This window comes from Crocodylus siamensis, chromosome 3, assembly GCF_052110815.1.
Source record: "Crocodylus siamensis isolate JL-2025a chromosome 3, ASM5211081v1, whole genome shotgun sequence".
NCBI classification, from domain to species: Eukaryota; Metazoa; Chordata; order Crocodylia; family Crocodylidae; genus Crocodylus; species Crocodylus siamensis.
Window position 1 is genome coordinate 74824386 of NC_143397.1, and position 16801 is coordinate 74841186.

General features: G+C 41.6%; 1 protein-coding gene across 2 annotated transcripts in view; it reads left to right on the forward strand.

The window, feature by feature from the left end:
- ROR2 (ROR family WNT receptor 2) overlaps nt 1-15910 on the forward strand; it is a 263938-nt gene extending 248028 nt beyond the window's left edge. For both annotated transcript variants that reach the window (XM_090038518.1, XM_090038519.1), the window contains exons 6-9: nt 7424-7738; nt 9244-9489; nt 10982-11184; nt 13167-15910. In XM_090038518.1, the coding sequence (XP_089894644.1) occupies nt 7424-7738; nt 9244-9489; nt 10982-11184; nt 13167-14609 (2207 nt within the window). In that variant the 3' untranslated portion in view covers nt 14610-15910. The remainder of the gene's footprint in view (nt 1-7423; nt 7739-9243; nt 9490-10981; nt 11185-13166) is intronic.
- Nucleotides 15911-16801: the final 891 nt, after the last annotated feature.

Here is a 16801-nt window from a genome sequence, read left to right on the forward strand (position 1 = left end):
TGCACTTCAGTGTGCAGTAGAGTATTTTACTGTGCATTAGAGTGCCATGGCAAAAAAGGTGCTAATACACTAAGGCACAGTAAAATTAGGCTACTGCACATTAAGTGTCACTAAAAAAAGTGCGTGCTTTTGCTGCTGTGCATTAGGGCAGCCTAATGCACATTTAGTAGTTAGAGGTACTAACTTTAATGTGCAGTAGCAAAAGCTCATTAATGAACATGTAGATCTACCCACTCTGAAGCATTAATGACTTCTAATGCATAGTAGTTCAACATATAATTTCTGGGCCACATCAGAGTGATCTGTGACATTAATAACAGTGTTTCTAATGCACCTCGATAGAACGGTTAGCGGACTTCTTGGAGCAGAGAACAAAATGGATGGAACCCTGCTGCCAGTTAGCTCACCATTTGTTCACATCCATTCAAATAGGTTCCACCCCCCACCCACCAAAACAGAAGTTTGACTTTGTTTCCTACTCATTAAAACCAAAATTTCTAGTAACTAGAGATAGTGCCAGAACACAAAATTTAGGTCCAAACTTTGAAAATCCTTATTTTCTCTGTTGTTCAGGGTTTGACTCAAGCTCACCTGCTAGTAGGATGCTTTTTGCTTTCCCACCATCTACTGTTACTCTACTCCCCTCTGTCCTTTTTACCAGTGAGCAGTGCATACCTATTTGTCATTCAATGTCATCTTCCTTGCCAGCACTTAAATACTGACTTTTTTAGCTATTTCAAAAAGTATGCAATTAAAAAAACCCCTAGAATCCAAACTCTTGAATAATCTATGAAGAAAAAGACAAAAGTGCTTGCTACAATGAGGGCTTCCAGAGAACATAACTATTTTTTGATCAAAAGAAATTTATTTTCAAATATGTAGGGCATGGACAAACATGATCTTCAGCCTGTTGGTTCAGTAATACTGTTGGTTGAGGAATTTAGGTTTGGTTATGGAGGCTTGAAGTTGAGGTAGGTTACTGATGGGAGTTCTCTTTAGTGGTAGGCTCAATACATGACTGATGCTGTGATCCTGCCAAGAGACATGTCCAACCATTATCCCTGGGCATAAAACTTCACTGCCCACCGTGGAGCTTTGTGCATGTGCAGGGGTGCATCTAAGCCAGGCTTGTCCAACATACAGCCCATGGGCCGCCATTTTTTGAGGCCCAAGGTGCTGCGACCGGAACCGAAAGTAAACCTAATGGCTGCTGAAGGGCTGGGAAGAGACAAGGTTCCCACATGCATGGTGTCAGCTTGATGTTGCCAACGTGGTGCGTGTGGGAAGAGGAGTAGCCGTGTGCCGCTCAGGACAGGATGAGCCCAGCCAGAGCAGCAGGGGCTCAGCTGCATTTTTCCCTTACCTGTGCTGGTCAGTCCTGAGCAGCACACGGCTTCGCCGTCACCTCTGCTAGCTGGTGCTGACCTAGGTGGGTCTGCCCCATCCGGAGCAGCATGCAGCTGAAGCCAGATTCCCACGTGCTGCTGCGGATGGGAGGGGGCCGGCCATGTCGGCATCAGTCAGTAGAAGTGGCAGCGGAGCCATGTGATGCTCGGGGCTGACCGGCGCAGGTACGGGGAAAATGCAGCTGAGCCCCTGTTGCTCCAGCCGGGCTTGTCCCATCCTAAGTGGCACACAGTTCTGCCACTGCTTCTGCTGGCCTGTGCAGACCTGGCTGGGCTCCTCCCATCCCCAGCAGCTTGTGGGAAGCCGGCTTCAGCCTCATGCTGCTCTGGATGGCACAGATCCAGCCGGGTCAGCACCAGCCAGGTAAAGTGGCATGCAGTTGAAGCTGGCTTCCCATGTGCTGCTGGGGATGGGAGGAGCCAGGCCAGGTCTGCATCAGCCAGCAGAAGTGGCGGCAGAGCCGTGTGCCACTTGGGACAGGACAGGATGGCACTGGCCAGCAGAAGCGGCGGTGGAGCCTCCTGCCTTTTGGAAACAGGTAGCGCAGGTAGGGGGAAAGTGCAGCAGCACATGGGGAAGCCACCACTTGATAAGGGACGGGGTGGGCTGGCTGGGCTGCACCAGGGAGGGAAAGCTGCGGCTGAGCCCCCTGAAACTGTGCTGTATGCTTGTTAAAGACTGGACAATATGCTTAAGAATAGAGCATTAATGATCTGGGCTCCAACGTAAATTTGGAGCAGGTAAAAATCTTTGTAAAAATACTATCCAGTGTTTGGATTGTGTTTGCTTCTGTTTCTCTTTGTGGGGGGTTAGGGGTTCAACTTGTTACTACTTGTTAAAGATGTGTTACTAACAAGTTATTAATTCAGTAAAAGTAAATCTTCTTGAAGATTTTGCTCAAAAATGCCCATATTTTGTTACTTTGATTAGTTTCCATTCTGGCTGATATCTTTTCCACATTTGATCTGTCGACTTGCATTATGCTTCTTTTATTCATTGAGAAGTGAGTAGAAGTGAAAGTGTTTATTTTAGTCAAGTGTTTGGTATTATTTCATTGCTGCTTTTATATTGTTTTTATTTTGGATTTTAAACCACATTTCCAGACCTATTTCATTGTCACTTTCTGCAACTTCATTGGTGTCAAAGGTCACGTGACATCACTTCCTGATGTGATACCGCTTCCTGTGAGGCCTTTGAATAAGGCTCACCGGTGCACTGGGTGATAAAAAATTGATGATCCAGCCCTACATTCAAAAGGTTGGACACCCCTGATCTAAGCAGATGTTTCAAAACCAAGGCCTTTATAGTCATGAAAGACAATCATCCTGGACTACAAGGGATTCCCAAAGAAGATTGCATATGTAGATTGCAAGGCATAACTAAAGTGCAGTTTAAAATCATGTGAATCTAAGAGATGATTACCAAATATGCCTAACAAAATCATGACTCTAGATTTTACAATGTGCTCAGTTGTTTTGAAGATTCTTAAACAGAACATTTCAGTGTGCCTGGAAAGTCATTGAGGTGTCAGCATATTTGGAAAATCTTTGTATAAATATGTAAAATTTTGGGGGACCAATGTAGTTTGCCTACCAAATAAAAAACTGTTTTAAGAAAAATCATCATTTATATTGGGAAGTGTACAACATACTGAGAAGGTGACTCTGTGTGAGTGGGTAATAGTGACACCTACTGTCCAAATTTAGATCATAGTCAAAAGCAGTACAGACAGCACCATATCTACAGGGAATTTATATTCAGGATTCAAGAGCAAACTTTGCCTTCTATGCTAACAATTTTACATTTTTGGAATTTCTTCAGTTACTTCAGTGTTGCCAGCTCTTGTCATTTTAGGTTGACTCTGAGGATAGATGATGTTTTTCTTAAACCTCCAGTGTCATGTGTCTTTGTATCCCAGTGCCCTCAGCTACTTCAGTTTCTGATGAAAATCTTTCATTCATCTCTGCCTGTTTCTGATGGTGCAAAGCCCATGCCTTAGTAAACAGGAGAAGCAGGCTAGAAAGAAAACTGAATGAGGTTTAGGAAACATTAATTGTTGATTGGGTCTTGGGGAACATAGGCATTTAGTAGGGATGCAGAGAAGCTGGGTATCTGTGACATTGCTCCCACTGTCTCTCTGCTAAGTCATTTAGGCCTGGATGGTTCCCACAGTGCACTCAGGCAGCATCCCCAGTGTTCTTGCACATCTGCATGGACCACTTTAGTCCCATGCTCTTGCCACATAATCCTGTTCTGTCTATGCCTCCCATCAATGTGAATAAAATGCTGCCCATGAACACACGCATATTCACGTTTACCCTTCTTTCTAATCATTACAGCTAAGTGCATCTCACAGTTCCCATATGCGGTCTATTAGCCTGCTTTACTGTGCACACACCAGTGCAAACTCATCCACACCACTATTCATGATGGAATTGATGCAACAACATGTTCATATATCAAAGGGCAAAGATATCCAAGAAGTAAACAGGGTTAGAGTTGAAGAAGTAGCATTCTGGCTATTCAGGAAGAGATTGATGATACATTTGGTGTGGGTAGTAGGAGGTTGGTAGCTGAAGTTGAAGAGAGGGACTGGAGATAGGCCTGCTGAGAGTCTGTGGCTTAGGGTCACAAGGGAAAGCAATAAGGGTGATGCCATGGTGGGGTCTGCTATAGATCACCAGACCAGGAAGAAGTGGTAAATGAGGCTTCCTTCAAACAGGTAGTGGAAGTTTCCCGATCATAGGCCCTGGTTCTCGTGGGGGACTTCAGTTATTCTGACATCTGCTGGGAGTGCAATACAGTAGTGCACAGGCAATCCAGGAAGTTTTTGGAGAATACTGGGGACAACTTTGGGGTGCAAGTGCTGGAGTGGCCAACTAGGGCCTATGCTCTGCTTGACCTGCTTCTCACAAACAGGGATGAATTGGTAGGGAATGTAGTAGTAGATGGCAACTTGGGCAGCAGTGACCATGAGATGATTGAGTTCAGGATCCTGAAGAAAGGAAGGATGGAGAACAGCAGAGTAAGGACCCTGGACTTCAGAAAAACAGACTTTGATTCACTCAGGGAACTCATAGGCAGGATCCCCTGGGAAGCCAGTCTAAGGGGGAGAGGAGTCCAGGAGAGCTGGCTGTACTTCAAACAAGCCTTACTGAGAGTGCAGGAACAAACCATCCTGATGTGCAGTAAGACTAACAAGTATGGCAGACCAGCTTGGCTTCACAGGGAACTCTTCATTAAACTAAATCACAAAAAAGAAGCTTATAAGAAGTGGAAACTTGGACAGATGACTAGGGAAGAATATAAGAGCATTGCTCAGGCATGCAGGGATGAAGTCAGGAAGCCCAAAGCACAACTGGAGTTGCAGCTAGCAAGGGGTGTGAAGGGTAACAAGAAGGGTTTCTACAAATACGTTGGTAGCAAGAGGAGGCTCAGGGAAAGTGTGGGTCCCTGACTGAATGGGGGAGGCAACCCTGTAACAGAGGATGCAGAAAAGGCTGAAGTTCTCAATGCCTATTTTGCCTCAGCCTTCACAGGCAAAGTCAGCTCCCAGACTACTGCACCGGGCAGCTCAGCTTGGGGAGGAGGTGAGCAGCCCTCAGTGGTGAAAGAACAGGTTAGGAACTAATTACAAAAGCTGGACATGGACAAGTCCATGGGGATGGTTGGGATGCACCCAGGGTGCTGAGGGAGTTGGCTGATGTGATTGCAGAACCATTGGCTATCATCTTTGAAAACTCATGATGATCAGGATAGGTCCTGGATGATTGGGAAAGGGCAAACACAGTGTCCATATTTAAGAAAGGGAAGAAGGAGGATCCAGGGAATTGCAGACCAGTCAGCTTCACTTTAGCCCCTGGAAAAATCATGGAGCAGATCCCCAAACAATCCATTTCTAAGCACTTGGAGGAGAAAAAGGTGATTAAGAACAGTTAGCATGGATTCACCAAGGGCAAATTATGACTGACCAATCTAATTGCCTTCTATGATGAGACTGACTCTGTAGATGCAGGGAGACCAATGGATGTGGTGTACCTTGATTTTAGCAAGGCTTTTGATACAGTATCCCACAACATTCTTGCAGGGAAGCTAAGGAAGTATGGGCTAGATGAGTGGACTGTAAGGTGGATAGAAAAGTGGCTGGAGCATTGGGTGCAGAGTGAAATAATCAATGACTCGATGTCTATGTGGCAGCTGGTATCAAGTGGAGTGCCCCAGGGGTCTGTCCTGGGGCTGGTTTTGTTCAATGTCTTCATCAGCAACTAGGAAGATGGGATGGAGTGCACCCTCAGCAAGTTTGCAGATGACACCAAGTTGGGGGAAGTAGTAGATATGCTGGATGATAGGGCAAGGATTCAGAGACACCTAGGCAAATTGCAGGATTGGGCCAAAAAAAATCTCATGAGTTTCAATAAGGACAAGTGCAAAGTCCCGCACTTAGGCCAGAACAATCCCATGCATCAGTACAGGCTGAGGGCTGACTGGCTGGGCAGCAGCTCTGAAGAAAAGGACCTGGGTGTTACAGTGGGCAATAAGCTGAATATAAGCCAACATTGTGCCCTCATTGCCAAGAAGGCTAGTGGCATACTGGGCTGCATTGGTACGTGTGTTGCCAGTAAGTCAAAGGAAATGATTATTCCCCTCTATTCAGCACATGTGAGACCACATCTGGAGTACTGTGTCTAGTTTTGCCCCTCCCCTCCCCCCATGCACACACAAAGGATGTGGACAAATTGAAGAGACTCCAGCGGAGGGCATCAAAAATGGTGAGGGGGCTGGGGGACATGACTTACAAGGAGAGACTAAGGGAACTGGGTTTATTTAATTTGGAGAAGAGAAGACTGAGAGGGGATTTAATAGCAGCCTACCTGAAGGAGGGATCCAAAGAGGATGGAGCTCAACTGTTCTCAATGGTGGCAGATGACAGAACAAGGAGGAATGGTCTCAAGTTGCAGCAAGGGAGGTTTAGGTTGGATATTAGGAAAAAACTTTCACACTAGGAGGGTGGTGAAGGACTGGAACAGGTTACCCAGAGAGGTTGTGGAAGCTCTGTCCTTGGAGGTTTCCAAGACCCAGCTGGAGAAAGCTTTGGCTGGGATGATGTAGTTGGGGATGGTCCCACTCTGAGCAGGCGGTTAGACTAGGTAACAGCCTGAGGTCCCTTCCAACCCTAACTTTCTATGATTTTATGGTAAGCCTATCAAAAGAGATGGAGTATTGAATAACTTAACTGCTGACTTCCTTGCAGTCTAGTAGCCCTAGTTCAAAAGGTTTTTTGGTGGAAGGGATTATTCTGACATTTACAGTTTTATTCATCCCTCAGATATATGATGCATCTGTGGGTATCTTTAAAAAGTTCACAAAACCTCTCGGATAAGTGGTATGTATATAAATAGTGCCTGAGGAGAGGATCATGTCCCTGATGTACTATGGCAGTCATCTTAATGTATTCAGTCTTTTGAGATTATCAATATTCATTTCTTCTCAGGACTGCTTCCTGTTTGGCTTCTTGCATCTGTTAATAGAAACGTCTCACAAGTATTAACAGATTCCTTTCTCTTACTTGTCAATATGTGACTTGCTGATAGGAGTCTAAAGAGAGGAAAGCTTAGTGATCCAAACTCAGATTGACATGACTAGGAGCCTTGGAACCATAGATTCATGTCTTGGCAGGCGTGACTCTGTTCTTCTTTTCTCCAAGACAAATACATTTAGCACCACCAGTTCATTCTCTAGGGTCTCTTGGACCACGCTGTAGAATTGGGGTCTAACAAACTCTGCATGAACATTACAGAAACAGTGGAACTTTGGGTTTTTCCCTGCATCTCAGTTGTCTGTCTGGCTTCTCTTCTCCATATCATAGTGACCACATTTCACTGATACTGCATGTCATATTTCAGGGTTATTGCAGAGGCTTTTGAACGTTCAGGACAAATGATGTTGTATTCATGTAAAAATCATTTCATTTCTTTCATTTTTTTTAGTACTTAGCCAGTAATTTTATTTTTTCCAGCTGCATTTACCATGATCGGCACTTCCACCCATTTATCTGATCAGTGCTCACAGTTCGCCATCCCATCGTTCTGCCACTTTGTATTTCCACTGTGTGATGAGCGCTCTCGGACCCCTAAACCAAGGGAGCTGTGTCGGGATGAATGTGAAGTTTTGGAAAATGATCTCTGTAGGCAGGAGTATAACATCGCAAGGTCGAATCCCCGTATTTTGATGCAGCTACAACTACCTAAGTGTGAGGACCTGCCACTACCAGAGACAATAGAGGGTGCCAACTGTATAAGAATTGGGATCCCTGTGGAAAGGCTCAACAGATGTAAGCTTTGATGTTTCAAGCCTTGAGCTCCTTTATCTTTTTCTTTTTTTGTTTTTCTACCACTAATAAGATTTTGGTTTGAGATGGTGCTTCCTGTGATACCATATGTAAGACTTATGGCCATACTGAGTGCTTTCATAAAAGAGATGTCATGCCTTCTGTAAAGCACAAGCTTGCCCCATCATAGAACATACAGGATGATAGGGAACTTTAAATAATTTAAGCATGAAAGGAGAGCTCTGGAAAATAAAGACCTGTACCCACAGGGCAGATTTACCAGTGGCAACAGTGCAATTCAGACTTTCTTCATGTTACTGTCAGTGTACTGCAACTGAGAAAAGCATGTGCTTCAGAAGGACCACAAGGAGACTTACAAGACTAAAGATAGTCATGTCCTTATACTATACTTACAATACTTAGGAAAAAAGTGTATAACTAGACCTCTAGCTTGACAATGTGGAAAGCATGCAGCCAAGAATAGGACAGCAGCAGAAATATGACCAAAAAGAAAAGAGACTGAGTAAAAATAACAGCAGATATAAAGCAGATACAAATTGGCAGGGGGAGAAAAAAGAAGAGAAGACTGAAATAACTGAAACAAAAGAAGGTACAAAATAAAGGAAAAAGGAAGATAGTAAAAGATAGTAATATTGATTCCCCTGGGAAGGAAAGTGAGGCCTGCATCTGAAAGGATGGGAAGTGAATAAGACATTAGTGGGTGATGTGTGAAGTTTATATTGTGGTTATTTAAACAGGCATTTCTAGGCTTCCAGATCTGTTTTGCTGCGTCCAGACGAGCGTGGCTATACAGTATATGGTGCCGCAGAAAAGTCTGCACCACAAGGTAGCAGCATGCCAAAAAAAAAAGCAGAGCAGTGCACACAGGGGCAGCATGCTCCACTCAAAACTGGAGCCTGGCCAGCCAGAGCCACACTTCGGCTGCCAGCTAGGCTCTGAGCAGCAGGATCGCCACTACTGCAGCCCCAGGAGGCCCCGAGAAACCCAGGTAAGGCTGCTGAAGCCAGCACAGTGCTGACCGCAGCCTCCCCTACTCCACCCAGAGTAACCTGCTGTGTACCAGAAACAACTAGCAGCAGCAAAAGGTGTCCCACTGCTAGTTGTCCCCAGAGAACCAAATGTCCACAGTCGTGTGAATGTGGCCTTTGGGATGAACAGAGGAAGCTTATCCCTCTGAATTATGCTTTGTTGTATTTCTGAAGGGTCAACCTGCTTTGCACCAAGTCATATTCAGCTATACCAAGTCATTTTAATTGAAGCCACAAGCGTACACACTTGAGGCTGGATATCAAAAGCGTTTAGGTACCTAAAGATGTCAGTGGCCACCTAAACAGTGTTTTAAAAGGACCAAGGCATCTCTGTTATCACTATTTTAAATCCTAAAATGGGTTGTTCCATGCTCATCCAAGGAATATAGTTTGAAGACCTTACTGATTTGCTTCCACTTTTTTTTTTTTGTAATTTTTTTGTGAAATTCGTTGTTACAGATCATCAGTGCTACAATGGCTCAGGAGCAGATTATAGAGGGACTGTGGGTGTTACTAAATCTGGCCATAACTGTCAATATTGGGACTCCCAGCATCCTCATAAACACGATCTGACAAGTACACAGTTTCCAGAGCTAGGAGGAGGACATGCATATTGCCGAAATCCTGGAGGCCAACTGGAGGGTCCCTGGTGTTTTACACAAAATAAAAACGTACGCATGGAACTGTGTGAAGTACCTTCTTGTAGTATGTATTATCTTTTTTTTCCCCCTAGTACCATGCTACAGTTTTTACAGTTTTAAATATTGCATATTGTTATAGTATAATTCACAGAGCAAATTACACTTCCATGGATTTCATTGGGTCTAGTATGGCACCAGTGCTTTTTAAAGTTGTGTTAAGACCAGAGTTTGTTACCTGAAAGACTACAGTGCCTATTTACTTAACTTTTAGAGCAAAAGTAGGGAAAACATGTAATAATTAATATTTACATGTGTTTTCTATGTAGTATTACGAAGTATAATTTTCTAACTTCTCAGAGTCTGGTATTAATATAGTTAGGTTTGTTTTGCATATCTGTTAAAGTATAACTCAGGTTTTGTTAACACTATTCAGAATTATATACCTTTTCTCTCTAAGTCATTTTTGGAGAACAAGAATTCTCACATCCTGTAGAGGGAGATAAAACACTATAGTTGACTATAAGAATAAGCATGAAACTGAAGACCATATACAAGGCATGAGTATATGGCATATATAAATGATATGACATACAAGACACCTAAACTAAATACAAAAAGAAACTAAATAAGGTTAATGAATTACCACTGCACCAACATTAGCAAAGACAATCTGGTTAACAGAATGTGATAAAAAGTGATACAAATTTGTCTAAGTTTAAGACTAAAGCCCTACTTGCAAATACTATGGCCACAGATTGTACACGACATTCCCAAGAAGTACATAAAATCTTTCTACACACATCACTGCATGCTGCATATGCCATATACATACAATTGTTTAGTAAATGCTTTAGAGAACTCATAATAAATTGACACTCTTCACTTTTGCTTGTCTGCAACACAAGACTGCCTCAAAAACAGTAGGTCCAAACAGTATCGCTATGACTGGGAGGTGAAGAGAACATTTCAGAAATAGTGCCAGTGGAAGATAAATTAGTGGACAAAATGCTAATGGAATGGCAACCAAAACGCTAATGGTTAATGTTGCATAAGGAGGGCTATCTTTTGTTTGCCTCTGCTGTTAATCACACTAAGTTCACTGTCTTGTAATGATGAAGACTGCGTTACTTGGTAATGATAAAGACTAATCACTGTACTCAACACCCTAAGGAAATTTACTTAGTTGCACTGTCATTTATATTCTGTGATTTCTGTGTTGGGGGAGGTTCAAGAATAATTTATAATTTTTTTTTACATGAGAAACATTAGTCAGTACAATCAGCACAGACTAAACAGGTCTGATAACCTCATGATGCATCCTCGTACCAACTTGCTGCATGGTGTTATTTTCATTCTGTGTTTACAAGAAAATGACTATGTGGTTAATGGATTAGAAGCCATTACTTAGAACATAATTTTCTATTCAAAATCATGTGATTTTGCTTCTGGTTGGTTTAAAGATTAGTCTGAATAGTCAGAGTAGCATTTTGAATTTTGTCTTTGAATATATATATTTTTAATCTCCTGAAAACAGTAACTATTTAAACTTTCACCAGGCCCACGTGACAGCAGCAAAATGGGGATTCTCTACATTCTGGTTCCCAGCATAGCCATTCCTTTGGTTATCGCCTGCCTTTTTTTCTTGGTCTGTATGTGTAGAAACAAACAAAAGGCATCTGCTGCCACCCCACAACGTCGCCAACTGATGGCCTCTCCTAGCCAGGACATGGAAATGCCACTTATTAATCAACACAAACAGGTATTTTTTTTGCAGAATTTTCTTTGGCTAAAGTTTTCCGAAGTGTCATGATTTTGAATGCCTCAATTTTTTGATGTCCAATTCGAGAGCCGTTTAAATGGTATCTAAAAGCACCAATCACCAACTTTATAAAAATCAGGTCCATTTAGGGTATTTGTGGTGCAGCATCTAAAAATTATTAGTTGCATCTAGAGCTTTTAGCCTTAAGGAATACTTTGTAATACAAAATTGGCATGTTGAGTTGGATTATCATTACTAGTTATTAGAGCTGTGTGAAGCTTCGGTTGCTGATTCAATTCAGGAGAGATTCGGCCTGATTCAGCGGCCAAATCACTGAATCGAATTGGGAGACCTTTTAATCTCTGAATCGAATCGGAACCCTCCAGATCAATTCAGAGAGATCCAGGGAGATTCGATGATTCAGACATAGACACAGCTTTTAAATGTTTTTTCTGCATACCTCAAGGTACCAGGTAGCTCGTGAATGCTGAGATGATGGGGCAGATGGAGCATCTCATGGCAGCGTGGTGGGGTTCCCAGCACTCTTGACAGCAGATGCAGAAGTGGACCAGAAGCACCTCTGGCCCACTTCCGGATCTGCCGCGGTGTACCCCCTGGCTTCCCTCTGCCCCCCCCCGGCTTGGCAACTGGTGCCTTCTGAGTCTGGGGGGGGCACCTGGGGTCCCCCAATAGCCGACTGCTGATCCGGGAGGGCATGGGGGGTTCCCCCATGTGCTCAGTGGTGGTCCCGGAAGTGGACAAGAAGTACTTCCAGTCCACTTACAGGTCCACTGCCAAGCATCCGGGCCCCCCCCCCACCCGCAGTCCTGTGGGACATTCCATCCACCCCACCTTCTCAACATTTACAAGCCACGTCTGGTACCTTGAGGTATGTAGAAAAAACATCTAAAGCTGTGTCTATGGCCAAATCACTGATTCTCCAAATCAGCATCAAATCTTCAGATTTGGATCCAGCGGAATCAGATCGGGACAGTGATCTGAATCAACTAATCAAATCACTGCCCCCTGAATCGGGCCATATCTGAATCGAATACAGCCTGCTTTGCACACCCCTACTAGTCATGCCTTGCTTTGATGTCTGCCTTAGTAACTGGAGACCTTGCTCCTACTGATTCTTTATTCTTTTGCACTTATTTTTGTTCTTTGTAACAGCTTTCTGGATTTAAATGTTTTTAAGCAGAGCAACCAGTACACACAACATTTTTGCTTCCTAAACACTGTGCCTCCATTTCTAATTATATGAAACCACCATTGGTTTGTGGGAAGAGGTTACAGAAGGGTCTAAGTACAGTATGCTTCTAAGACTCTGTACCTCAGCAATCAGTAAAATCAAAATGGCATCAAATTTTTCTCTATACTTTAACCTCTAGAAAATAATCTTCTGATTAATTAAGATATTTCCAAATTCAAATTCTGTTCAAAACTAAAGTAATGTTTTTAACACTAGATGCTAGTTCTCAATGACAATACACAGCTTGCTACAGCAGGCAACATCTGTTCTGGCTACTACCAACTGAACAAATATTTTCATTTATTAAAAACTGCTTTGATTTCATAAGCTAGTGTGTAGTAAGGAGTGAGATTTAATGGTAGTCCTGTATCTTAAATGTACACAGTGTCTGATTGGCTTATTGTTAACCACTTCCATTTCTCCTGTTTTATGAAAACTGACCAATTTACCCAAAATTGATCTTTTTAACTTGCAAGAAATATACTAGCACCTTTGTCTTTTTTTTAGTTGAAATACTCCTTATCTCAAATTTGCATTCCTGAGAAAGATGTAATCCATTTCAAGCCTGGTAATAAAATCAAAATCTCTTTGACTATACAGTATGTAAATTTAAGATTCACAAAACCATCATCCTATGGGTTAATCTGTAGGGTTTGTTTAAATGGCAAATTGCAGTGTTAGAAAACACTAAGATATACCTTTATTTTTCTGTTCTTTTTCTATCTTTCAGGCGAAACTTAAGGAGATCAACCTATCTACTGTGAGGTTTATGGAAGAACTAGGAGAAGAGAGGTTTGGAAAAGTCTACAAGGGTCATCTCTTTGGAACAGCACCCGGTGAACCTACACAAGTTGTTGCCATCAAAACACTGAAAGACAAGGCAGAATTGTCTCTTCGGGAAGAATTCAAACATGAAGCAATGATGAGATCACGACTACAGCACCCAAACATTGTTTGTTTGCTGGGAATAGTGACAAAAGAACAGCCCATAAGCATGATTTTTAGTTATTGTTCTCACAGTGATCTTCATGAGTTCTTAGTTATGAGATCACCTCATTCTGATGTTGGCAGCACTGATGATGACAAGACAGTCAAATCAACTCTGGAGCCAGCAGATTTTTTTCACATTGTAACTCAGATAGCAGCAGGAATGGAATATCTGTCTAGCCACCATGTTGTTCACAAGGACTTAGCCACTAGGAATATATTGGTGTTTGATAAACTTAATGTGAAAATATCAGATTTAGGCCTTTTCAGGGAAGTTTATGCTGCTGATTACTATAAACTGATGGGAAATTCCCTTCTTCCTATCCGTTGGATGTCACCTGAGGCTATCATGTATGGTAAATTTTCTGTTGATTCAGATATCTGGTCCTATGGAGTTGTACTGTGGGAAATTTTCAGCTATGGCCTGCAGCCATACTGTGGTTATTCTAATCAGGATGTCATTGAGATGATACGAAATCGGCAGGTTTTGCCATGTCCTGATGACTGCCCCACATGGATATACACCTTGATGTTAGAATGTTGGAATGAATTCCCCAACAGAAGACCAAGATTTAAAGACATACACAATAGACTAAGAACATGGGGAAACCTTTCTAATTACAACAGCTCAGCCCAAACCTCTGGGGCAAGCAACACTACTCAAACAAGTTCTCTCAGTACAAGCCCTGTTAGTAATGTCAGCAATGCTAGGTATGTTGGACCAAAGCAGAAAACTCAAGCTTTCCCTCAGCCACAATTCATACCAATGAAAGGGCAGATGAGACCAATGGTCCCACCTCCTCAGCTCTACATTCCTGTAAATGGTTACCAGCCAATGCCAGCCTATGGAGCCTACTTGCCAAATTTTTACCCTGTCCAGATTCCAATGCAAATGGCTCCACAGCAGATACCTCCACAGATCATTCCAAAGCCAGGTTCCCATCACAGTGGGAGTGGTTCCACAAGTACAGGCTATGTAACAACAGCTCCCTCCAATGCATCTGTGGCAGATAGGGCTGCTCTGCTTTCAGAGGGCACAGATGATACACATAATGGTGCAGAAGACATAGCCCAAAGTCCTGTTCAGGAAGAAGAGGAAGAGGAGGGTTCTGTACCAGAAACAGAATTATTGGGAGATAATGACACTCTTCAGATGGACGAAGCAGAGATGCAGTCAGAAGCCTAAGGAAACTGACCTTATTACTAAGAGTTTCAGATCACTTCAGTGCATGGAGACTGTTGTCTTTTTGATTTCAGATCAATACTTTTGGTCTGACTTAAAAAATAAACCACCAGTATGAAATGCAGCAGTAATGATATACCAGGTTTATTGATCGTCATTGCCATCAGATTTTTGCAAACGTCATGGTATAGAATTGCTGTTTTTAATCTTTTTATTGACTACCATTCTTGAGGGAAGCTGCTTTACTATAACGTACTGTTGCTGTGCAACATATCGCAGAGTAGCATTGCACATCATGTATATCATGATATGTGAGTGTAATTTTAGGGAATTATGCTTAAGTCAATAACAAAAAAAGGAACCAAACTACGGTAATGCACAGGATTGATCAGAACTTGAAGGAAGTGCCCTGGATGTGATGGACAGCTTAGCAAATAGTATTTATCTCCTTGATATAATGGACAAAGGATTGTTGTTTGTGTTTTTTAAAAAGAAATCTGAAACGATACAAATTGAGAATATAGATCCATGTTTGTATTATAACATAACATAAAAAAAGAGAGAGGCAATGTCTTTTTCCCACTGAATGACTGTGGCAGGAACTTCCCAATGAGATCAGTTGACTCCGTTTGTGAATGAAAAGTTCCCTTTCTACTGCATATTTTTAGCAGCAAATAGCCGTAATACTTTGTTAACCAAAAGAAGAAACATAGCTGGTCATGCACTAATTTAACAATCCAACTTACTCTGTATGTTGGTTGTCAGGTACAGAAAAAGAGCTCAAGATACACATTTCTACATTGGAAAAGTGTTGTTTTTTGCAGGGTTATAAACTCACTTGATTTGGTGAGATTAGTGCCTAGATTGCATGTAAAACCATGTTTGTTTCCTGCCTTTTTTTTTTTTTTTTTTTAGTGATAATGGATCTTTGAATTTTAGAAGACCAAAATAAGCAGTATTGTACAGAATGTTGGTTTTGTGCTCCTTCCTGAAAGATGAATCATGTACAGACATTTAAATGTAATTTATGTTTTATTACATTTTTATATATCTTTTTCATTGAAATATTTGGACCTTTGAACAAATGAATTTATAATTTAACCATTTACATTATCCACTTTTGCTGCAGTTTTAATGTATTGTTGGTTCATTTTGTAAAATGTATAAACAGGTCCCTACATTTCATGACTGTTTCTGAAATACACACTCTCATTGTAGCATTGTTGTAGCCAGCACACACACTATAGTCATAAATTGTAAATCAAACATGTGGAGTATCTAATAAAGTGATGCAGACCATTTAAGTTAGTGATCTTTACCATTTCAACAGCAGTTATTTTTGATACAACATTTTGTAAAATGAAGTACACTGTGGAAGTGAAAATGGCCAAAGTTCCTTTTAATTACAGATTTTGGACATAAATGACTACTTCACTTATATTTGGATCCATTTACAAGATCTGCATTCTTGTGACCTACAGTCAGTGGTACAGCAACTTTTCTGGTTTCCAGATTGTCCACCTGGATTTGGAAATGCACTGGTAGGAAAACAATGAAAAACCTTTATTGATGTCTTCACTATAAGACAGCGTTGGGTGCTATTAATAAATAACAAATAAATTTGATATATATATTTAAGTTTTTATTTTAATTATTTGGCTTTGACATATGTTTATATTCCACTTGTCAACCTCTCTTCTCAGGCTGGTCAATGGATGTCCAAAGTTCTCTAGTGAAAAAAGAAATAATCTAAAATTATTGATGTTGAGTGGAGCTACTTCTGAATGATACCTGCAAAAATTTATCTCATTTCATATAGTTCAACATTTATACAACTTGAAGTGATTGTTGTGGTTTATAAGGTCTCATGTTCTGCATCTGTAGACCTCATGAATATCAGCACATAATTGACACAGTTGGAACAACAAGCCAAGCTATTATGCTTAGTTTTTGTTTACTCCTTCTGTTAAGCCTGAACATTTTCCCAAAGCTATCATAGATTTGGAAGGGAATTCTATAGACAACTATTGTTCCCATTTATCCCATTTGTGCTCTGATTTTGAGGGTGTTAGGTAACCTAAATATTGTTAAACCAGATGTGAACTGAAAAACATGCAGCAGTATAAATACTTTAGTGATCTGAATTCCAAAAGGCTATTTATTCCCTTATGTAATTATAAATTGATAAGTCTAGA